This window comes from Ranitomeya imitator, chromosome 6, assembly GCF_032444005.1.
Source record: "Ranitomeya imitator isolate aRanImi1 chromosome 6, aRanImi1.pri, whole genome shotgun sequence".
Classification (NCBI taxonomy): Eukaryota; Metazoa; Chordata; class Amphibia; order Anura; family Dendrobatidae; genus Ranitomeya; species Ranitomeya imitator.
Genome location: NC_091287.1, coordinates 425124764 through 425150505, shown reverse-complemented (window position 1 = coordinate 425150505; position 25742 = coordinate 425124764). Strand labels below are relative to the sequence as shown.

The 25742-nt window shown below is 42.2% G+C and overlaps 1 protein-coding gene across 3 annotated transcripts in view; it reads left to right on the top strand.

The window, feature by feature from the left end:
- ST18 (ST18 C2H2C-type zinc finger transcription factor) overlaps window positions 1–25742 on the top strand; it is a 524976-nt gene that overhangs the window by 238269 nt on the left and 260965 nt on the right. For all 3 annotated transcript variants that reach the window (XM_069731333.1, XM_069731332.1, XM_069731331.1), the window contains exons 3-4: window positions 4811–4865; window positions 15473–15503. In XM_069731333.1, coding sequence (XP_069587434.1) covers window positions 4811–4865; window positions 15473–15503 — 86 coding nt within the window. The remainder of the gene's footprint in view (window positions 1–4810; window positions 4866–15472; window positions 15504–25742) is intronic.

Here is a 25742-nt window from a genome sequence, read left to right as displayed (position 1 = left end):
CAAAGTGACTTCAAAAGTGATGTGGTCCCTAAAAAACAATGGTGTAGTAAAAATAAGAAATCGCTGGTCAAATTTTAACCCTTATAACTCCCTAACAAAAAAAAAAATTTGGTTCCACAATTGTGCTAATGTAAAGTAGACATGTGGGAAATGTTACTTATTAAGTATTTTTTGCAACATATCTCTGTGATTTAAGTGCATGAAAATTCAAAGTTGGAAAATTGCGAAATTTTCAAAATTTTTGCCAAATTTTCATTTTTCACAAATAAACGCAAATTAATATCAAAGAAATTTTACCACTGTCATGAAGTACAATATGTCACGAGAAAACAGTATCTGAATCAGTGGGATCCATTGAAGCATTCGAGAGTTATAACCTCATAAAGTAACAGTGGTCAGAATTGAAACAATTGGCCCGGTCGTTAACGTGCAAACCACCCTTGGAGGTAAAGGGTTAATCACCTATCATGTGCTTTTAAAATCTGTGGTTGGAGTGGTGCTTTGTCCCCTGCTGTAAACCAATTAAACTCTGCTGTCAATCACTGACAGAGGGATTAAACACAACCAGCCGGAAGCCTGTCATTCATCCCACCCATTGACAGCTCTGTCACATGATCGCGGAGCGCGATAGGTTGTCATGACAGCCAGGGGTCTGATGTTGACCTGTTACGTCAATGCTCCTGCGAACTCTGGCCAGTGACCTACTTTTATGGGAGATTGTGATTTCTGCTACACAAATCAGTGCTGATGCATACCCTGATTGCAAAGAAATATATTCGTACAAGGCTTGCTTGTCACAGAACTTTACTGTGTGCCAACCATTAACCCCTTAACGACCACCAATACACTTTTTAATGGCGGTAGTTAAGAGTACTTAAACCACAGAGCCAAAATGGCGCTGAGGAAAAAGTGTATAGTGCCCCCAGAGTTGGAATTTCTCAGTGGTCTCGGCTGCCGGGTGCAGCATGATTTGGGTCAGTTTTTACCGACCCTGGGATTGCGATCGCCGTTATTAACGGTATAATGGCGACCGCAAAAAAAGTCAGATTTCCCATTTAATTTCTCTCTCCTCTTATGTGATCGCACATCAGAGGAGAGAGAAATAGGGTTCCCGATCTCCCCCGGTACCTCCCGGTGACCCTGGGCCCTCCTGCTTCCCCGCACAGCCGTCAGCATCTTTTTCCGGTAGGAAAATGGTGGGCACATGCGTAGTGCACCTGCCAAGATCTGCCGGCCGGCAACAATAGATTTTTTTCCTATTGATTCATTTTAATCACTGTGATAGACCCAATCACAGTGATCAAAATAAAAAAATTAGTAAAGCAAACCCCCCTTTATCACCCCCTTTGTTAGGGAAAAATAATAAAATAAAAAATATATTTCCATTTTCCCATTAGGGTTAGAGTTGGGCTAAAGTGAGTTGGGCTAAAGTTAGGGTTAGGATTGGGGTTAAAGTTAGGGTTAGGGTTGGATCTAAAGTTACGGTTAGGGTTGGGGCTAAAGTTAGAGTTAAGGTTCTGGTTGGGGCTAAAGTTACATTATGGCTAGACTTGGGGCTAGAGTTAGGGTTTGGATTATGGTTACAGTTGGGATTTGGATTAGGGTTGAGACTAGGGTTGGTATTAGGGTTAGGGTTGAGATTAGGATTAGGGGTATGTTAGGGTTAGGTGTGTGAATAGGATTATGGTTAGGGTTGGGATTAGGGTTAGGGGTGTGTTGGAGTAGGTATGGGGGGTTTCCACTGTTTAGTGACATTGCGTCCTATCTCAATTCCAGCCAATTCTGTGTTGAAAAAGTCAAACGGTGCTCCAAAGTTCTCACAACACATCTAGATAAGATACTTGGGGGTCTAGTTTCCAAAATGGGGTCACTTGTGGGGGGTTTCTACTGTTTAGGCACATCAGGGGTTCTGCTAACGCAACATGACTATTCCATCAAAGTCTGCATTCCAAAATGGCACTCCTTCCCTTCCAAGCTATGCCATGCACACAAAAGGGGTATCAGCATACTTAGGACAAATTGCACAACAGCTTTTGGGATCCAAATTCTCCAGATACCATTAGTAAAGTAAAAAATTGGGGGCTAAAATATAACTTTTGTGGAAAAAAAAGATTTTTTTATTTTCAGGGGTCTACATTATAAGCTTTAGTGAAGCACTTAGTTGGTTCAAAGAGCTCACCACACATCTAGATAAATTCCTTGGGCGGATCTAGTTTAAAAAGGGGTCACTTTTTTAGGGTTTCCACTGTTTAAGCACATCTGGAGCTCTGCAAACATGACATGGCGTCCGATCTCAATTCCAGCCAATTCTGCATTGAAAAAGTCAAACGGCGCTCCTTCCCTTCCGAGCTTTGCCGTGCTCCCAAAACAGTGGTTTTCCCCACACACATGGGGTATAGGCATATTCATGAGAAATTGTGCAACAAATTTTGTGGTTCACTTTCTCTTTTTACATTTGTGAAAATAAAAAAAACTGGTTCTGAAGAAAAATGTTTGTGAAAAAAAGTTAAGCGTTCATTTGTTCCTTCCACATTGCTTCAGTTCCTGTGAAGCACGTAAAGAGTTAATTAACTTTTTGAATGTGATTTTGAGTACCTAGAGGCATGCAACTTTTAGAATGGTGTCATTTTGGGGCATTTTCTGTCATGTACATCCCTCAAAGTGACTTTAAACGTGATGCGGTCCCTAAAAAAAATGGTTTTGTAAATTTTGCTGTAAAAATTAGAAATCGCTGATCAACTTTAAACCCTTATAACTTCCTAAGAAAAATAAATTTTGTTTCAAAAATTGGACTGATGTAAAGTAGACATGTGGGAAATGTTATTTATTAAGTATTTTGTGTGACATCTCTCTCTAATTTAAGGGCATAAAAATTAAAAGTTTGAAAATTGCTAAATTTTCGCCATATTTCTGTTTTTTTTATAAATAAACGCAAGTCATATCAGATAAATTTTACTGCTAGCATGAAGTACAATTTGTCACATAACAACATTCTCAGAATCAGTAGGATATCTTAAAATCTTATAGCATTCCAGAGTTATAACCACATAAATTTACAGTATTCAGAATTGTAAGAATTGGTCTGGTCATTAAGTACCAAATTGGCTCTGTCACTAAGGGGTGAAATTAACAGTTAAATGAACAGAACATTTTTTATGCATATTCACCTTGTATTACCCTATTACCAGATTAAAACAACAAAATGACTGAAATGAATTTTATATTTGACATAAAGTAACAGCAGCCTTTCCTTACTCATATAATGCAGGGCCGGTTTTAGACAAAGTGTGGCCCTGGGCAAAAGTTTAAAGTGGGGCCCCAAATAGTCACATATTGCACCATCAGACAGAAACATTTATGTTGTATTTCAAAGCACTAAGTTCAAGTTGCTAAACGAGCGTGATCAACAATATTGAAGTCATTCAATGCTTGTTTCTCGGCCTCCTTAGGGTATGTGCACACGCTCACATGTATGCTCGGTCCAAAATGTCGCCGGCTATTGAACGCATGTGAATCAGGATGTGTTCATTAAACTGTGTAGATTCACTGAATCTAATGCATTGTATGGGTGAAATTTATCTTGAGGAGACAAATAAAGATAAATTGACATGCTGTGGTCCGGAAAGACGAACCGCATGTCCATCTCTGCGTGTGAGATGCAGGCATCTGTGCATGCATAGTGGGCTTGGGATTTTTTCACATCCCATCCACTATGCTGTAAAATCTGGGCGCTGCACAAGTACACAACGTCCAACCCGCATCGTTTACTGACCGTGTGCACCTACCCTTACTCCAGCTGAGGAAGAATGATTGGTACAGATAGTCCTCGATACAGTATAATGCAGGTTCCCTATAGTACATATAGTAAAATGCACTCCCCATGGTCCTTCCTACAGTATAATGCAGCCGCTTCATAGAGTATACTGCAGCCCCCCTCAGAGTATAATGCAGGCCCCACCCCCACAAAAACACACAGTATAGAACAGTACAGTCTGCCTGGTCTGCCTGCCCCTAACGCCGGCCCTGATTACATGGTTGGTGTTGGTGAGGTAGCCACCTATCTCCTAGTGGTATACAAGGTATACAATAACTAACATGAAACCCCATGTGCACGCTAATTAATACAAGACAAAATAAAACAGCCATTGATATTGTTACTAGATTGTGGCCCGATTCTAACGCATCGGGTATTCTAGAATATGCATGTCCCGTAGTATATGGACAATGATGATTCCAGAATTTGCGGCAGACTGTGCCCGTCACTGATTGGTCGAGGCAACCTTTATGACATCATCGTCGCCATGGCAACCATTATGACATCTACGTCGATACTGTGCCCGTCGCTGATTGGTCGAGGTGAAATCGTGGCAAACTGTGCCCGTCGCTGATTGGTCGAGGCAACCTTTATGACATCATCGTCGCCATGCTGTGCCCGTCGCTGATTGGTCGAGGCCTGGCGGCCTCGACCAATCACAGACGCGGGATTTCCAGGACAGACAGACAGACAGACGGAAAAACCCTTAGGCAATTATATATATAGATATGTGTAAGAAAAGACAATCAAGGTCATATGATTTTCATACAAATCCTCAAGCTCATAGAGGGAAGAATGGCATTATAGCAAAAAAAGAATCTACTACCCTAAAGTTCCTGATTCAAACTGCATTCATTTCCCCATTTATTATGTTCAGTTCATTTCAAGATTCACTTTAATTTTGCTATTTGTCTCTATTTTAGCAATATAAAGATTTACCAATACCTGTTTACAGCAGCTTTAAAGTTCCGTTATCATATTCATATTTTTATACAGATGGCGGTAGATGGAGAAGATACTCATCTATGCATACTATCAAAAGAAATCAAGGGTAAGTTTTGTACTATTATAAAATAATAGTCACTTTTGATTCACAGATACATAGTGATTTTTCTGCTGGTAAAACAATGTATTTTGGGGCAAAGGTGCAAAGAACAGGAAAAACAAAATGTGTTTTAAACTGTAGGTATCAACAAGACCTCTCACTGTAAAGCAGCTTAAAGGGAAGCCATTACCAGAAAATGGCCTATTGTTTAAATCAGGTTTTCATGCTACATAAAATAAGGAAAATATTCGTAATATTTTTTTTCCCATAGTGCAATTTTACAATGTACACACATTATTTCCTGAAACAAAGAAAGTTAGAGTGTAAAAAAGCTCCAGTGGACAGTGTGAAAATTGCAAAAGTTCTAGAGTTCTCTTTTTATACGTAACACAGCATAAATAGTGATTTGTAGAAAAAAGATGACAAAAATTTGAAAAAAAAAATACATTTAACACAAAAACAAGATTTAAATAATTGGTCATTTTATCATTATATCTTCTTTTTAACCATTCCAGACAAAAGATGTTTAAGGCAACAACATTTTGACATCAGTAAGTATACATAACAGCTGACATCCTGTGGCATCGGCCCCAAACGATTGGGGCCAATTAACCCCTTAAGAATAGATGTCAAGTGTGACTGTGGCATCTAAGTGGTTAAAAAGAGGTTAAAAGACACCCTTTAACACAATCGCTGTCCCCACGATCATAGTCACGGGTTACAATAGTTGCCATGGTACCCTGAAGTCATCTGATGATCCCAATGTACTTTTGTCTGTTAGATCCAGCATTGAGACAAAGTGAAAAAGTAAAAAAAAGTTAAATAAAATGTGTAAAAATTTAAAAAGGCAAAAATGTGCACACAAATCACAAAAACTTGTTTTGTCACTAAAAAAGCAGCCTTTGTGTTAAAACAAAAATAAACTAAAAAATACACTTAGTTTTGGTATTGATGCATCAAATCTGGAATGACAAACTATAAAACTATCATGGTATTTATTCTGTACGGTGAACACGAAAAAAATTGATAAAAACATGAAAAAATGTAGCTTTTTCATTATAATGACACACAAAAAAAAAATCATAAAAAGTGATCAAAAAGTCATATGTAAAAATTTTTTGTATAAATAAAAACAACAAACCGTCCCACAAAAATCAAGCCCTAATATGGCTGATTTGGTAAAAATTTTTAAAAGTTACAGCTCTCAGAATACGACAATGCAAAAGCAAATTCACTTTTCTGAAATATTGTTTTTAGACAGTAAAAGTAGCAAACCATAAAAAGCTATGCATCATACTGATAAAAAGAATAAAGCAGTCTTATGATTTTTACTGAATGAACCATGCAAAAAAAATACTATAAAAACAACGAGCAAATTGCTGTTTTTTGTTCATTCTGTTTCTAAATAAAAAACTATCAAAAATTGTTATATACCTCAATATGGCATCAAAAAAATCTCTTCATGGAAAAAATACGCCTTCATACAGCTCTGTTCATTGAAAAATAAAAAATTTACAGCTCTCGGAATATCTTTATCAAAAATATATTTGTTTTATATAGAAAGGCATTTCTACTGTGTGATAGTAGCAAAACATAAAGAAAACTATATAAACCTGGTACCGACCCAAAGAATAAAACCGTCCTATCACTTGCAGTATACCGCATGGTGAACCGCACAATAAAGAAACATAAGCGCTATTCTTGTACTGCTGTCTATTTGTTCAGTTTACGTCCCAAAAATTGGACTAAGGCTCAGTTCACATTTACTGGTCTCTTTGCAGAGCATTTACGTCAGTTTCCATGTAAATGCCCGAAAAATGCAGTTCAGACACAACCCCCAACGGAAATCCTCACGATAATGAGACAGATGGAGTCACTTTGGAATCTGTCTGGCCTCTCTTCCGACAGTGTTACTTCATTTTAGGCATCTTTTTATTGCACAGGTGTGGTCGACAACATTTCTGTGCACGCCTAAAAAGATGGATATTACAAATGCCAAACAGTCTCCAAAGTGACGCTGTCTACCTCATTATAGTGATTGGTTTTGTTGGGGGGTTTCTTCTGAATCACATTTTTGTGGGGTTTACACAGAAACCCAGATGTAAGAACCCAGCGTAGAACACAAGATTGCAATTCAAACCTTATACTGAGAGTCATTAAAAAATATTATGTACCCCAATACAATCAATACAAATCCTAACCTATCCAGCCGCTACTCAGGATTCATGAAAAGAAGCTGTGGAGACACCATCACGTGTTTCTCGACGCAAGCAGTGAATAGCCAGGCCTTTCCCCGGGAAGGAACAACCATGGGAAGGGCAGCATCCTATGAAGGAAAGCCACCTATGCCAAGCATGGTATCCATCCACAGACAGCTGTTTCGGGGTTTTTGCCCCTCATCAGTGTGGAGTAGGAATCTGGCTATTAGGAGCAGTGCCTAGTAAAAAGGCTATAAAGGCACAGATGATTGGCCTCGGGGAGACCAAAACATCCAACACCGCGGAGACACCATCACGTGTTTCTCAACGCAGTGATTCCAGAACACTGCCCCCATCCCTTATGGGAAATATGCAGATGCATGTAAAGAAGCTGCGGAGACACCATCACGTGTTTCTTGACGTAAGCAGTGAATAGCCAGGCCTTTCCCTGGAAAGGAACAACCACGGGAAGGGCAGCATCCTATGAAGGAAAGCCACCTATGCCAAGCATGGTATCCATCCACAGACAGCTGTTTCGGGCTACTCAGGATTGTCACCTGTTACTGGAAATATAGTGGGTTCCCACGTTACTGGTATAACAAAAACATGGTTCCCCCTCCCTCAGATAAAATCCAGTCAAATTTGTGCTCTCAAATCTAAATACTTTGCATTAATTTAACAAATTTCCTGACATCAGTTTTGAACTAATTGAGTGGTGCTGTTTTAAAATGGTGTCACTTTTGGCGAGCTTCCAATGTATAGGCCCCTAAAAGTCTATTTAAATCTGAATATGTCCCTAAAGCAAAAAGTTTTGCAAATGTCTTGGAAAAAAATGATAAATTGCAGGTAAACTTTTAACCCTTCCAACATTCTAAAAAAAAAAAAAGATGACGTTTGAAAAATGAAAGTAGACATATGGGATATTTTATTTGCTTTTTATTTTCTACAGCATGACTAAATGGAAATAAAAAAATAAGTTTGAAAATTGCAAATTTTTCAAAATGTTGCCAAATTTACAATATTTTTACAAATACAGGTCCTTCTCAAAAAATTAGCATATAGTGTTAAATTTCATTATTTACCATAATGTAATGATTACAATTAAACTTTCATATATTATAGATTCATTATCCACCAACTGAAATTTGTCAGGTCTTTTATTGTTTAAATACTGATGATTTTGGCATACAACTCCTGTTAACCCAAAAAACCTGTCTCAATAAATTAGCATATTTCACCCATCCAATCAAATAAAAGTGTTTTTTAATAACAAACAAAAAAACAACAAAAAATAATGTTCAGTTATGCACTCAATACTTGGTCGGGAATCCTTTGGCAGAAATGACTGCTTCAATGCGGCGTGGCATGGAGGCAATCAGCCTGTGACACTGCTGAGATGTTATGGAGGCCCAGGATGCTTCAATAGCGGCCTTAAGCTCATCCAGAGTGTTGGGTCTTGCGTCTCTCAACTTTCTCTTCACAATATCCCACAGATTCTCTATGGGGTTCAGGTCAGGAGAGTTGGCAGGCCAATTGAGCACAGTAATACCATGGTCAGTAAACCATTTACCAGTGGTTTTGGCACTGTGAGCAGGTGCCAGGTCGTGCTGGAAAATGAAATCTTCATCTCCATAAAGCATTTCAGCCGATGGAAGCATGAAGTGCTCCAAAATCTCCTGATAGCTAGCTGCATTGACCCTGCCCTTGATGAAACACAGTGGACCAACACCAGCAGCTGACATGGCACCCCACACCATCACTGACTGTGGGTACTTGACACTGGACTTCAGGCATTTTGGCATTTCCTTCTCCCCAGTCTTCCTCCAGACTCTGGCACCTTGATTTCCGAATGACATGCAAAATTTGCTTTCATCAGAAAAAAGTACTTGGGACCACTTAGCAACAGTCCAGTGCTGCTTCTCTGTAGCCCAGGTCAGGCGCCACTGCCGCTGTTTATGGTTCAAAAGTGGCTTTACCTGGGGAATGCGGCACCTGTAGCCCATTTCCTGCACACGCCTGTGCACGGTGGCTTTGGATGTTTCCACACCAGACTCAGTCCACTGCTTCCTCAGGTTCCCCAAGGTCTGGAATCGGTCCTTCTCCACAATCTTCCTCAGGGTCCAGTCTCCTCTTCTCGTTGTACAGCGTTTTCTGCCACATTGTTTCCTTCCAACAGACTTACCATTGAGGTGCCTTGATACAGCACTCTGGGAACAGCCTATTTGTTGAGAAATGTCTTTCTGGGTCTTACCCTCTTGCTTGAGGGTGTCAATGATGGCCTTCTTGACATCTGTCAGGTCGCTAGTCTTACCCATGATGGGGGTTTTGAGTAATGAACCAGGCAGGGAGTTTATAAAAGCCTCTGGTATCTTTTGCATGTGTTTAGAGTTAATTAGTTGATTCAGAAGATTAGGGTAATAGGTCGTTTAGAGAACCTTTTCTTGATATGCTAATTTATTGAGACAGGTTTTTTGGGTTATCAGGAGTTGTATGCCAAAATCATCAGTATTAAAACAATAAAAGACCTGACAAATTTCAGGTGGTGGATAATGAATCTATAATATGTGAAAGTTTAATTGTAATCATTACATTATGGTAAATAATGAAATTTAACACTATATGCTAATTTTTTGAGAAGGACCTGTAAGTGCAAAACATATCTATTTAAACGTACCACTTAGATTAAGACTTAACTTACATATACAGAGTGGGTGCGGTTTTTGGACTGTGCAGTCAGCCGCAGCCTGTGGACCTGCACCCACAGTGAAAAAAATTATCCCAAACCCTAAATATGACAAAAGGCATATATTCGCCTTCATTGGTAAAAGAGGTTATAACATGAAGAAAGGTTCCTGTAAAAACCTACTAGGGTAACTCAAGTCTGTAGAAGGACATAATTTACAATCACACTCATTGATAGACGCCATTGCAAAAAAAATACATTTATACATATTGTCATACCACTTACCGAATACCCTAGGCTCAAATTTCAACTCCAAATTATTTGCTAATTCTAAATGTTCACATACTTTTACCACCCACATACATGTAATATTTAATCATTTAACTCATTTAAAACATTACAAAGTCTTATATTTTTAACTCATCTGTTTTATTTGGTTCTCTTTACCTATTTTTAGGACTTGTATGAGCATTTGATGTAGTTTTAGGTCACACCTCTGCAGAGATATAGAAAGTTCTGAAGGGTTCACAAGCTTTTAAGCACCTCTCTGTGTATAATATGCATTTGTGTTTAAAGATATATATAGAGTTCTGAAGGTTTTACAAATGTTTAAGCGTCATTGTATGCATATATAGATACATATATACAGTTATATGGAAAAGTTTGGGCACCCCTATTAATCTTAAGCTTCATATATCTAATAACTGTTGGACACAGTAATGTTTCTGCCTTGAAATGAGGTTTATTGTACTAACAGGAAAATGTGCAATCTGCATTCAAACAAAATTTGACAGGTGCATAAGTATGGGCACCCTTATAATGTTCTTGTTCTAAATACTCCTACCTACTTTTTACTGACTTACTAAAGCACATTTTTTGGTTTTCTAACCTCATTGAGCTTTGAACTTCATAGCCAGGTGTATGCAATCATGAGAAAAGCTACTTAAAGTGGCCACTTGCAAGTTGTTCTCCTGTTTGAATCTCCTCTGAAGAGTGGCATCATGGGCTCCTCAAAACAACTGTCTAATGATCTGAAAACAAAGATTATTCAACATAGTTGTTCAAGGGAAGGATACAAAAAGCTGTCTCAGAGATTTAACCTGTCAATTTCCACTGTGAGGAACATAGTACGGAAATGGAAGAACACAGGTACAGTTCTTGTTAAGGCCAGAAGTGGCAGGCCAAGAAAAACATCAGAAAGGCAGAGAAGAAGAATGGTGAGATCAGTCAAGGACAATCCTCAGACCACCTCCAGAGAGCTGCAGCATCAACTTGCTGCAGATGGTGTCACTGTGCATCGGTCAACTATACAACGCACTTTGCACATGGAGAAGCTGTATGGGAGAGTGATGCGAAAGAAGCCGTTTCTGCAAGCACGCCACAAACAGAGTCGGCTGAGATATGCAAAAGCACATTTGGAGAAGCCAATTTCTTTTTGGAAGAAGGTCCTGTGGACTGATGAAACCAAGATTGAGTTGTTTGGTTATACAAAAAGGCGTTATGCATGGCGGCCAAAAAACACAGCATTCCAAGAAAAACACTTGCTACCCACAGTAAAATTTGGTGAAGGTTCCATCATGCTTTGGGGCTGTGTGGCCAATACTGGCACCGGGAATCTTGTTAAAGTTGAGGAACGCATGAATTCCTCTCAGTATCAGCAGATTGCTGACAATAATGTTCATGAATCAGTGACAAAGTTGAAGTTACGCAGGGGATGGATCTTTCAGCAAGACAATGATCCAAAACACCACTCCAAATCTACACAGGCATTCATGCAGAGGAACAATTACACTGTTCTGGAATGGCCATCCCAGTCCCCAGACCTGAATATCATTGAACATCTGTGGGATCATTTGAAGAGGGCTGTCCATGCTCGGCGACCATCAAACTTAACTGAACTGTAATTGTTTTGTAAAGAGGAATGGTCAAAAATACCTTCATCCAGGATCCAGGAACTCATTAAAAGCTACAGGAAGCGACTAGAGGCTGTTATTTTTGCAAAAGGAGGATCTACTAAACATTAATGTCACTTTTCTGGTGGGGTGCCCATAGTTATGCACCTGTCAAATTTTGTTTGAATGCAGATTGCACATTTTCTGTTAGTACAATAAACATACAGTTCTGTGAAAAAGTGTTTGCCCCTTCCTGATGTCCTGTTCTTTTGCATGTTTGTCACACTTAAATGTTTCAGATTACCAAACAAATTTAATTATGAAAACAAAGATGCCAAAATAATGCTCCGCACTCTTTTTTTGCATTGCAAAGTATAATTATTCTATTTATTGCTAGTCAATCCAAAATGTGAGGAAACACAGTGATTAACAAACTAACTGCTAAGGTGAGACAGCGCCTCTCAGTAGAGCGGTTACTCCATTACTCGCTGCGCTTCTCTTTTGAAGTCTCATTTACTACTGCAATCCCGTGTCTAAGAAATATTATGCAATCCAATAAAAGAAAATCACATTTTTGGATTGCTTGAGAACAAACAATATGAATAAACTTTACAATTTGAAAAAGTGGCAAGCTCTTTTTACTGTGGCATAATGGATAGGACTCCACTTGAGTGCCTTGCATTGGAACTGGAGTACTGTGTTTCCTTTGCTATTTAATAATAATAACAATAATAATTATAATAATTTTATTAACATAGCGCCAACTTATCCTGTAGCACTTTTTAAATTAACAAGAACCTGTGCAAACAATAAAGACAATAGAAAACAACATAGTTACAGTAGGAGTGAGAACCCTGCTCGCAAGCTTGCAATCTATAAGAAAGTAGTGGGGACACAATAGGTAAAAAGTGCTTGTCATGTATGGTCCAGCCATCATTAGAATAAATAGAGGTTTTTAAATAAGTTGCATGATCCGGATATCAGCCAGTATAAGTTCAAATTACCAAATGCTATTGGGTGCATGGAGGATGTGGACACATATGAATGGGAGGGATGAGATGCTGAGAAAAAAAATTAAAATGAGGGAATGGGTAGAGTTAGATTAATGAAGTGAGGTGTTAGGCCTGTCTTAAGAGATGTGTTTTTAAAGCACACTTACAAATGTGGAGGGTATATATTAACCCCTTAACTACTAGGGGTATTTCAGTTTTTAAATTTCTGTCTTTTGCTCCCCTTCTTCCCAGAGCCATAGCTGTTTTTATTTTTCGGAACAAGTTGTACTTTTGAACAGTACCATTGGTATTAACATATCGCGCAATGGAAAACAGGAAAAAAAATCCAGGTGTGGTGAAATTGCAAAAAAAAAAGTGCAATTCCACAGTTGTTTCTTTTTTTTTATCATGTTCGCTAAATGTTAAAACTGACCTGCTATTATGATTCTCCAGGTCATTACAAGTTCACAGACACCAAACATGTCTAGATTCTTTTTTATTTTAGGGGTGAAAAAATATTCCAAAATTTGGTTTAAAAAAAATGCTATTTTCTGAGACCTGTAGCGTTTCCATTTTTTGTGATCTGGGGCTGGGTGAGGGCTAACTTTTTGCGCACAGAGCTGATGTTTTTATTGATACCATTTTGATGTCTTTTGATAGTCTATTATTGCAAAACCCGTCATTTTGGAGTTTTGCATTTTTTTTTACGTTATGTCGTTTAGCGATCGGGTTAATTCTTTTTTCTATTGATACATCGAACGATTCTGAACACGGCGATACCAAATATGTGTATGTTTGATTTTTTTTATTGTTTTATTTTGAATGGAGCGAAAGGGGGGTGATTTGAACTTTTATATATTTTTTATTTTTAAAATATTTTTAAAAACACTTTTTTTACTTTTTGCATGCTTCAATAATCTCCATGGGAGACTAGGAGCTGCAATTCTTTGATCACTTCAGCCAAACACAGGCTATGATCAGATCTCCTGTGTGTAGCAGAAATGCTCACTTGCTATGAGCGCCGACCACGGGGCGGTGCTCATAGCAATCTGGCATTGACACTGCTACAGACCTATGGTTGTCATGCCAACCCATCAGTAACCCGCGATCATGTGAGGGGGTCACCAATGGGCAGGATTAACAATGCTCTTCCTGAAAGCATGAGTTAAATTCCGCTGTCAGAGACTGACAGCGGCATTTAACTAGTTAACAGCCACAGGTGGATCATGATTCCACCTGCGGCAATTGGAGGCACATCAGCTGTAAAGATCAGCTGTCATGTGCCCAGAAAGGTGCAGGCTCAGCGCCAGAGCCTGCACCAAGCAGGGAGAGTCCTACGTGGGCGTACCATTACACCCCATGTCAGAAAAGGGTTAATAGGATCAAATTCCAGAAAACTGGCTCAGCACGAGAGACGTCTGCGAGATGGCATTGAGAGAAGCAGATTATGGAGGATGTTAGTCTTAGATCAGTGGCAGAATGGAGAGCACAAGTAGGGTTGTAGACAGATATAAGGGAGGAGATACAGGATATGGAAGAACTGTGGAGCGCTTTGTGGGTGAGAGAAACAAGTTTGTATTGTATTCTGTAGCGAATGAGTAACCAGGGCAATGACTGGCACAAGGTGGAGTCATCAGGTAAGAGGCTGGACAAAAACATGACTATGGCTGCCTCATTCAGCACAGATTGGAGAGTAGAAAGCTTGGTAAAAGAGAGGCTGGTCAGTAAAAGTAAGAGTTTTTGCAGTTTCAAAGATGAGAAAAGGTCTGATTCTGGAGATGTTTTTAAGATTAAGTTAACATGAGTGAGTGAAAGATTGGATATAGGGAATAAAGGAAAGTTGTGTGTCAAATATGACTCCAAGACAGGAAGCATGCTGCTTGGTAGTGATGGCTGACTCACCCAAGGCAATTGCAATAACGAGTACAGGTAGATTAGTAGAGGGAGGAAACATGAGAAGTTCAGTTTTGGAGAGATTCAAATTCAGACAGAGGGAGGAAATAATGTTAGAGACAGGAAATGATGTTAGAGACTGAAGCCCAGACGAGAGCTCGACAGTGCAGTTGGATCTGTGAGGGCCAAGAGAAGATTTGTATAATTTTTTTATTGTTTTTTTAACTCATGTCTACTAAGCTCTGGGTTTTTGAGAGACCCTACAAATGAATAAGGCACGTTTGGTTGATTGAATTAGAGTGAGTGTGCTGACTTCGAATTTCAGCAAGTTCTCTAATCACTAGTCAGAAATTATTGTGATTCTACAATGGTTTTGCTTACAGTTCATATTTGCTCAGATGTTTGATCTTATTTGCTATTTCAAACACTTATTTTAGTATTAACAATGGTAAAATCAGGCGTTACACATATAAGAGTCTATAATGATACTTACATGCCCACAAATTGTTATGGCTTTGTTACACCGGATTATCTTTACAAGGAATTACAGTCGGGGGTTAAATTGAAACTGGCTTGCTCATTTATTATCTTCACTGAGTGTGCTTCCGCAAGTGTTGCTGTTATAACAACATGAATAATTTTGAAACCACCTGTTGGCTCTGTCAATATGTTGTGTACCCTTGTGTGGGCAGGTATTGATAAACACCAGCTTTCATCCTTCTCAGATCATTTTAATGCTAACAAGTGCAAAGCTTTCTCACCACATGTCCTAGAAAAGAAAAAGATAACAGAAAATAAACTATGAGAATTTTGCATTTTTAACATGTGTGAGCTTTAATAGCAATTCCTAATTGTTTTCTTCAAGTGCATGTGCAGTGATTTATGTCTGTATCACAGGAAGCTCCCTCTTTGATATTCACATTGATTTATTCTCATGTTTTCTTCTATTTTACAGTGGAAGAAGATTCCCTAGAACAAGAACTCAGGTAAAATAATAAACTATAGTTTATAAAATATGTATTCCAATGGAAATATGAGATGTATGAATTTTGTCGATCCATATGTCCTATACGATATTTGCATATAACTCTTACATAATATTCATCAAAGGAGTTTTCCCAAAAACCCAAGTTATTCCCTATTCATTTACAACCCAATCCCGAGATTGGGATCTTGTAGTGCCCTGACTTGAGTGAAGCGGATGTGTGCCTGCTCAGCCATCACTGAATTTATTGTCAATCTGACTGCTACTGTACACAGCTTTCTCAGGTGTAGAATGGATTAAAAGCTGAGCATGCACATCTCATTGTCACAGTGCAGTTACTTGTGACAAGCAAGCACACCATTTCTGAATGACACTTCGCTTTTTTATCTTCTGTACAAAATATTATTCAGCCTTGCTGCGGCTTTCTAGTGCATCGAGAGTGAAGAAAAATGTGTAATTGTAATTCAAATGCAATAGGAAAGATGTAATCTACACTACATCACTGATCAATCACATTGAGTATGTCACAGCTGCTGCTGGTACCTCTGCTATATATCTCGACCCCCATCAATTTTTGTTCTGTATTATTCACAGACTACTTCTCTCATCTTCTTCACTGCTGCAGTTGTACAACACATTGCTATCTGGAATATTTGTTCAGTGCTTTATAACTTTTTATTCCTTTTTTATTGCTGAGACATGTGCTGTGACAAACCTTCACTTTTATACATCACTCTAAAATGACATCTGCATTCCCTGATATTCTTTCCTGATTGACTGCTCTGAACCATGTAAAATAATAGCTACAGTAAAAGGCAGTCCACACAATCACGTCGGAGGTCATACCAGCTTTCTGAGGCAATTTTCTATGAAAAGTCAGCACCATTTTTTTTCCGATTCCCTTGAATTGAAACACAAATTGATTCAAATTGCCTAGATTTGTGAATTTTATAAAATGCAACTCGAATATGATTTACATGAAATCAACTTGCTCATCTCTAATGCCCAACTGAACTGCTGAAGACCCTTAATCGCAATGATGTACTGTTAAGGACTGGCGGAACGCACCAAGTATAGATGGTAAGAAACTAGGTGCCTTCGCAGTCCGAGGTCCACCGTGCAGGTAAAAGACCCTGCAGCTAGCAAGACGGACAATATGGCGGTACTAGGTATACACACATGGGTTAACTGCACCCTGCGTGAAAGAAGCGATTCTGTTACGTCACAGGACCGCAGTACCGCACATAGAATGCGAGCAAGGAGTCAGCGAACACAACCCCAATCCGGGATTGAAGTCCGATTAGACTCTTGCTGGCACAACACCGCAACTGGGTGTGTAAGGAAACTTATAAATAGAAACTTAAGGCACGAGAGTGCGTGCGGTGCCGCACTGACGGACGCCACTATCCACCCAGGCTTGGGTAAGGAAAGCGCAGAGGAAGCGCACGGCGCCGTACTGGCGGACACAGCCAAAGGACGCTGAGATGTGTGTTACGTGTAGATGGCAAGTCGGGCGCTAGATAGCTACCATCATCCGCAAACAGTCAACAACACTAGGGAGGGATACTTAGGAGCTTTCATCCTTCGACATACATCCATCTACACACACACATTATAACAAGACAATACTAGCGCATGGCCGTGCGGTCATGCACAGTTTATATAGGTGCAGCACAGGAAGCTGCTACTGAAGTTTTGCCCTTCCAAGACCTTCCAGGAGGACCAATAGAATGTGCTGCAGTACCTGAGCATGTGACCCTTGATCTCCAATGGGAGATCTTGCCCTGGGCATGCTCAGTGTGTGCAAATAAGGACTTAGTCCCAGAGAAGCCAGCTTGCCGCAGATCAGTGCAGAGTACAACAGGAGAGCCAGGAAAGGCAGCAGTAACTCCCTGCACAGAATCAGTCCCAGCAAGACGCTGGGAGCGACGCCTCCGCTGAGCAGAGCCCACTGCGGGCGAAGCAGAATGGGAGACCGGAGTAGACACAGATCGAGATTCCCCCTGTGCCGCAGAGGAAACTTGACTCCTAACATTACCCCCCCTCCTAGGGCCCCCCCTCCTTGAGCCTCACTACGCTCAAAAGCCGCAATAAGCAGCGGAGCCCGAATGTGCTCCACAGGCTCCCAGGTTCTATCCTCTGGACCATGACCCTTCCAATCCACCAAATAAAATTTTTTGCCACGTACCACCTTGCTTCCCACAATAGCATTCACCTGAAACTCATCCGTGGATGAACCCGATGTCCCAGCAGATAACTCAGAAAACCGAGACAAACGAACGGGCTTTAAGAGGGAAACGTGAAAGGTATCGGTGATACCAAGGCGTGGAGGAATAGCCAAACGGTAGACCACAGGGTTGACCTGTTCCAGAACCTTAAACGGGCCAATGTAGCGAGGAGCAAACTTAGTGGACTCAACTCGCAGCCTGATGTTACGGGCGGAGAGCCACACTAAGTCGCCGGGAGCAAAGACCGGAGCGGGACGCCGGTGTGTATCAGCCGAAACCCTCATTCTCTCCTTGGAGGCCCGAATGGCATCCTGTGTGCGGTCCCAGATGTCCAGTGCCTCCACCGCCCAGTCTGCCACCCTAGAATCGGTGGATGACACGGGCATGGGCACAGGAACACGCGGATGCTGGCCGTAATTAAGGAGAAAAGGAGTTTGGCCAGTGGAATTGGCTACGGCGTTGTTCAAGGCAAATTCCGCCCAAGGTAGCAAAGATGCCCAGTCATCCTGCCTAGCGGAGACGAAATGTCGCAAATATGTCACCAGAGTCTGGTTGGTTCACTCCACCAACCCATTCGTCTCAGGATGATATGCAGAGGAGAGGTTTAACTCTATGCTGAGCAAACGGCAGAGCTCTCTCCAAAACCGAGACGCGAACTGGGGACCCCGATCGCTGACAATCTTATCAGGCATACCATGCAATCGGAAAACATGCTTCATGAACAACACCGCCAAGGCCCGTGCTGAGGGTAACCGAGGAAGCGGTACCAAATGTACCATCTTAGAGAAATGGTCGGTGACAACCCAAATAATGGAGCAGCCACGCGACTTGGGTAAGCCCACCACAAAGTCCATTCCGACCATCTCCCAGGGCCTGTCTGCCACCGGTAGAGGGTAAAGCAACCCAGCAGGCCGTTGCCGAGGAGACCGATTCTGGGCGCAAGAAACGCACGCCTGAATATAGTCCTTGACATCTTGGACCATATGCGGCCACCAATATGTTCTCGCCAAAAGCTCAGATGTCCTCTTGGTCCCAAAATGCCCACCCACTCTGGAGTAGTGAGCCCAAGAGAGAACCTCCGGTCGCAAGTTAGCTGGCACGAAAGTCTTGCCCGGGGGCACAGACTCCAGCGAAACCGGAGCTACAGTTCTCAGGCTCTCAGGCGGGACAATAAGCCGAGGCTCCTCCTCCTCAGATGACACTACGGAGCGGGAGAGAGCGTCGGCACGAACGTTCTTCTCCCCACAGAGAAAATGGAGGGTAAAATGCAACCGGGAGAAAAACAGGGACCATCTAGCCTGGCGAGAATTTAGCCGCTGGGCCGTCTGTATATACACCAAGTTCTTGTGGTCAGTGAAGACTTGGAAGGGAAAGCGAGCTCCCTCCAAGAGGTGTCTCCACTCTGAAAAAGCCAACTTCATGGCTAGCAACTCCCTGTCCCCGATGGAATAATTCCTCTCCGCTGGTGTGAAAGTTTTGGAGAAGAAGAAGCAAGGATGCTTCCGACCTTGAGCATCCTTTTGGAAAAGGACTGCTCCAGCACCAACGGATGAGGCATCCACCTCCAAGATGAATGGTTTATCTACATCGGGGCGATGTAGGATGGGAGCGCTAGCGAAGTGTGACTTAATCGAGAGAAAGGCCTTGGAGACCTCCTCTGACCACAACTTGGGATTTGCTCCCTTCTTGGTGAGGGCGACCAAGGGAGCTACCAAAGTTGAGAAGTGTGGAATGAACTGGCGATAGTAATTAATGAACCCCATAAAGCGCTGCACCGCTTTAAGAGAATGGGGTTCCTGCCAGTCCATTACCGCCTGTAGTTTGGCAGGATCCATAGCCAAATCCTGGGGAGAAATGATATAACCAAGGAAAGGCAAGGACTCCTGCTCAAACACACACTTCTCCAACTTAGCGTAGAGGGAGTTTGCCCGTAAGAGGTCGAAGACTTTGCGAACATCTCTCCGATGGGAGTCTATATCTGGAGAGTAGATGAGAATGTCATCCAGATAGACTACGACCGAGGTGGTGAGCATATCCCGAAAGATGTCGTTCACAAAGTCTTGGAAAACGGCTGGGGCATTATAGAGCCCAAAGGGCATCACTAGATATTCATAGTGCCCATCCCTGGTGTTAAAAGCCGTCTTCCATTCATCCCCCTCACGGATGCGAATCAGGTTGTAAGCACCCCGCAGATCTAACTTTGTAAATACCTTTGCTCCCCGTAGCCTATCAAAGAGCTCAGATATCAGGGGTAATGGGTACTTGTTCTTAACGGTAATGGCGTTAAGACCCCTGTAGTCTATGCATGGACGTAAGTCTCCAGTCTTCTTCTGTACGAAGAAGAACCCAGCCCCTGCCGGTGACACTGACTTCCTAATGAATCCTCTTGCCAGATTCTCCTGAATATACTGGGACATTGCCTCCGTCTCCGGGAGAGATAACGGGTAGACTCGACCCCGGGGAGGCTCAGCACCAGGCAAGAGGTCAATAGGACAGTCATAGGGGCGGTGAGGCGGAAGGGTCTCCGCAGCTCTTTTGGAGAACACGTCTGCATGGGACCAATAGTGCTTGGGGAGAGAGGAAAGATCTGCGGGTACCTGTGTAGTAGCAACCTGAACGCACTCCCTCTGACATCTACCCTCACAGGATTTACTCCATCCCAAAATTCTCCCAGAGGACCACTCAATATGAGGAGAATGGTAGCGAAGCCATGGCATCCCCAACAGGACCTCATCAATTCCCTCAGGAATGACTAATAGGGAGATTATCTCCTGATGTGATGGAGACACAGATAGCGTGAAAGGAATGGTTTGATGGGTAATCTGTGAAGGTAGTGTTGACCCATTTACCACTCGAACGGTCACTGGCTGGGCGAGCATCACCAAGGGTATTGCGTGACGCTGGGCAAAGGCGGAGGACATAAAGTTACCCTCTGCCCCAGAATCCAAGCATAGCTCGACCGTAAGAGTGGATGGGCCTATGGTAATTGTCCCCTTGAAGGACAACTTTGAGGCAAACGTCGCCGTGTCTAGTGTACCTCCTCCAACTGCCACTAGACGCTGACGTTTCCCCGACCGTTGAGGACTCTTGGAGGCAAGACGTCCTGACTGCTGGCAAACATGACGGACCTTATGTGCACGAGCGGACTGAGACTTGGATCCCGCTCGTGTCACCTCCAAGGCCTCATGTGACTCAGATGCCTGGACTGGAGATTCCAAAGGTTTGGCGAAGGTAGGAGCCAGCTGAAACCTCTGCCTACACTGGGCTCGTTCCAACCTCCGCTCGTTAAAACGGAGGTCTATACGAGTAGAAATAGATATTAACTCCTCCAGTGTGGCAGGAATCTCCCTAGTGGCCAGAGCGTCCTTAACATGGTCAGCCAAGCCCCTCCAAAATATGGGGATAAGGGCTTTATCCGACCACTCCAGCTCGGAAGCTAAAGTACGGAAGCGGACAGAAAAATGGCTGACCAAGGACTCACCCTGAGTTAATGCCAGTAGTTGGAGCGCTGTATCATGGGTGAGTTGAGGTCCTAGAAAGACCTTTTTCAGCGTGCCCAGAAACAACGGAGCACTCTGCACCACATGATCATCACGCTCCCACAGCGGCGTAGCCCACTCCAACGCCCTGTCCGACAACAGCGAGACAATAAATCCCACCTTAGCCCGCTCTGTAGGAAAACGTGCAGCCAGGAGCTCGAGGTGGATAGAGCACTGACTCACGAATCCCCTACAAGTTTTGCAATCTCCAGAAAATTTTTCTGGCAACGGGAGGCGGGATAATGTCGGAACAGGGGTGGCAGTGGACAAGGTTGCTGCCGCCACGCCAGCAGCCTTTACAGCAACTGCGGTAACATCCACAGCTGAGGTTGAGTTCTCGAGAACCTTCAACCTACCCTCCAACTGCTGGATATACCGCAAAGATTGCTGAATGTCCGCCATACTAGCCAGACCTTGGCGCTAGTATTATGTTAAGGACTGGCGGAACGCACCAAGTATAGATGGTAAGAAACTAGGTGCCTTCGCAGTCCGAGGTCCACCGTGCAGGTAAAAGACCCTGCAGCTAGCAAGACGGACAATATGGCGGTACTAGGTATACACACATGGGTTAACTGCACCCTGCGTGAAAGAAGCGATTCTGTTACGTCACAGGACCGCAGTACCGCACATAGAATGCGAGCAAGGAGTCAGCGAACACAACCCCAATCCGGGATTGAAGTCCGATTAGACTCTTGCTGGCACAACACCGCAACTGGGTGTGTAAGGAAACTTATAAATAGAAACTTAAGGCACGAGAGTGCGTGCGGTGCCGCACTGACGGACGCCACTATCCACCCAGGCTTGGGTAAGGAAAGCGCAGAGGAAGCGCACGGCGCCGTACTGGCGGACACAGCCAAAGGACGCTGAGATGTGTGTTACGTGTAGATGGCAAGTCGGGCGCTAGATAGCTACCATCATCCGCAAACAGTCAACAACACTAGGGAGGGATACTTAGGAGCTTTCATCCTTCGACATACATCCATCTACACACACACATTATAACAAGACAATACTAGCGCATGGCCGTGCGGTCATGCACAGTTTATATAGGTGCAGCACAGGAAGCTGCTACTGAAGTTTTGCCCTTCCAAGACCTTCCAGGAGGACCAATAGAATGTGCTGCAGTACCTGAGCATGTGACCCTTGATCTCCAATGGGAGATCTTGCCCTGGGCATGCTCAGTGTGTGCAAATAAGGACTTAGTCCCAGAGAAGCCAGCTCGCCGCAGATCAGTGCAGAGTACAACAGGAGAGCCAGGAAAGGCAGCAGTAACCCCCTGCACAGAATCAGTCCCAGCAAGACGCTGGGAGCGACGCCTCCGCTGAGCAGAGCCCACTGTGGGCGAAGCAGAATGGGAGACCGAAGTAGACACGGATCGAGATTCCCCCTGTGCCGCAGAGGAAACTCGACTCCTAACATGTACCGTAGTGGAACTATCCTATTTCAGCAGAATATTGTATTCTACAAGAATAGCAAATTAGGCATATCGCGATACATGGATGCAGATGTGCAAAATAGGACCTCATTCTTGAGATTGGTGTGAGTTCCGGAGGTAGATTTTTGGCACATTTTGATCTAAATGTGTAGGCCAATCTGCCAATGACAAGACACAATGGACATACAGACGTGGTCAAAATTGTTGGTCCCCCACGTTTAATGACAGAAAAACCCACAATGTTCACAGAAATAACTTAAATCTGACAAAAGTCATAATAAATAAAAGAGCTATGAAAATGAACAAATGAAAGTCAGACATTGCTTTTCAATAATGCTTCCACAGAATTTTAAAAAAATTATAAAACTCTTGAAATAGGCCTGGACAGAAGTACCCCTGAAAATAATGTGACAAAAGGGACATGTTAAATCAAGGTGTGTCCACTAAATAGCATCACAGGTGTCTACAATCTTGGAATCAGTGAGTGGCCTGTATATAGGGCTACAGATACTCACTGTGCTGTTTGGTGACATGGTGTGTATCACACTCAACATGGACCAGAGGAAGCGAAGGAAAGAGTTGTCTCAGGAGTAGTGTTGAGCATTCCGATACCGCAAGTATCGGGTATCGGCTGATACTTGCGGTATCGGAATTCCGATACCGAGTTCCGATACTTTTGTGGTATCAGGAATCGGTATTGGATCCATATTAATGTGTCAAATAAAGAATTAAAATAAAAAATATTGATATACTCACCTCTCCGGAGGCCCCTGGACATCACCGCTGGTAACCGGCAGCCTTCTTTGTTTAAAATGAGCGCGTTTAGGGACTTCCATGACGTCACGGCTTCTGATTGGTCGCGTGCCGCTCATTTGACCGCCACACGACCAATCAGAAGCCGCGACGTCATTCTCAGGTCCTAAACTCCTCATTCTAGGAATTTAGGACCTGAAAATGACGTCGCGGCTTCTGATTGGTCGCGTGGCGGTCACATGAGCGGCACGCGACCAATCAGAAGCCGCGACGTCATTCTCAGGTCCTAAACGCGCTCATTTTAAGCAAAGAAGGCTGCCAGTTACCAGCGGTGATGTCCAGGGGCCTCCAGAGAGGTAATTATATCAATATTTTTTATTTTAATTCTTTATTTTACACATTAATATGGATCCCAGGGCCTGAAGGAGAGTTTCCTCTCCTTCAGACCCTGGGAACCATCAGGATACCTTCCGATACTTGGTGTCCCATTGACTTGTATTGGTATCGGGTATCGGTATCGGCGATATCCGATACTTTTCGGGTATCGGCCGATACTATCCGATACCGATACTTTCAAGTATCGGACGGTATCGCTCAACACTACTCAGGAGATTAGAAAGAAAATTGTAGACAAACATGTTAAAGGTAAAAGTTATAAGACCATCTCCAAGTAGCTTAATGTTCCTGTGACTTCAGTTACACATATTATTCAGAAATTTAAGATCCATGGGACTGTAAGCCAACCACCCTGGACATGGCCACAGGAGGAAAATTGATGACAAATCAAAGAGATTGATAATACGAATGGTAACAAAAAACCCCAGAAAAACTTCTAAACAGATTAAAGGTGAACTTCAAGCTCAAGGAACATCAGTGACAGATCGCACCATCCTTGGTTGTATGAGGCAAAGTGAACTTCATGAAAGATGATTAAGGAGGACACCATTGTAGAAAAAAATCATAAAAAAGTCAGACTGGAATTTGCCAAACTACATGTTGACAAGCCACAAAGCTTCTGGGAGAATGCCCTTTTGACAGATGAGACAAAAATGGAACTTTTTGGCAAAGTACATCAGCTCTATGTTCACAGACGGAAAAATTAAGCATATCAAAAAAAGAACACTGTCCCTACTGTGAAACATGGAGGCGGCTCTGTTATGTTTTGGGGCTGCTTTGCTGCATCTGGCACAGGGTGTCTAGAATCTGTGCAGGCTACGATGAAATTTCAAGACTATCAAGGGATTCTAGAGAGAAATGTGCTGCCCAGTGTCAGTCTCATTAAAGTTACAGGAATCGTTTGATTACAGTGATTGCCTCAAAAGGTTGTGCAACAAAATATTAAGTTAAGGGTGCAATCATTTCTGTTCAGGCCTATTTCATGAGTTTTACTTTTTAAAAATTCTGTAGAAGCATTGTTGAAAAGCAATGTCTGACTTTCATTTGTTCATTTTCATAGATTTTTTATTATTACTTTTGTCAGATTCAAGTTTTTTCTGTGACCATTGCGTGTTTTTCTGTCATTAAATGAGGGGTACCAACAATTATACGATTGGCCAACATTCTATTACTCATTGATGACGTGCTTGGGCATACGCAGTGAGTCCATTAGAACGTTGAACAGCGTGAATGGCGTCCTCCATGACTATACATGTGATCCATGGGGTAAGATTGGATACAGTATGAATTAAGATGATGTGAAAGACAGTAACTAAGCGATATGAATGGTGTTTAACTATGTAATTTTTTTTAAAAGCATGGGGCACTTTGGCATTTTGCACTTATAAGGGATATGTGAACCATATGTAAAGAGAAAATAAGGTGATGCACTAAAAATAGTTTTTGCAATATATTCTTGTATTATAATGTAATGCGCTTCATGAATATGTAATTGGCTGTAATTAAGGATTGTTAAGATACCTATAAATATATACTCTTTTGTAACACCCACTGCTTTAGAAAGGCTCATTTGGAGCCGAAACGTTGCCCAGACATGAATACATTTGGGAAGTTTTTTCAACAAGGATATGGAGTGCTGCCTTCACTTTTTGAGACTATATGCATTTGGAGCAATCACTGGACAGGTTGCATGGGGGCCATGCGCCCGAAGATAAGTAGTTGTGCCGTTCCTCTTTTTTAGTGCTATTTTTTAATTTACAACAAGGTCTTGTGTCTACAGTGGGTACGGAAAGTATTCAGACCCCTTTAAAATTGTTATTCTTTGTTTCATTGCAGCCATTTGGCAAATTCAAAAAAGTTTATTGTTTTCTCATTAATGTAAACCATGC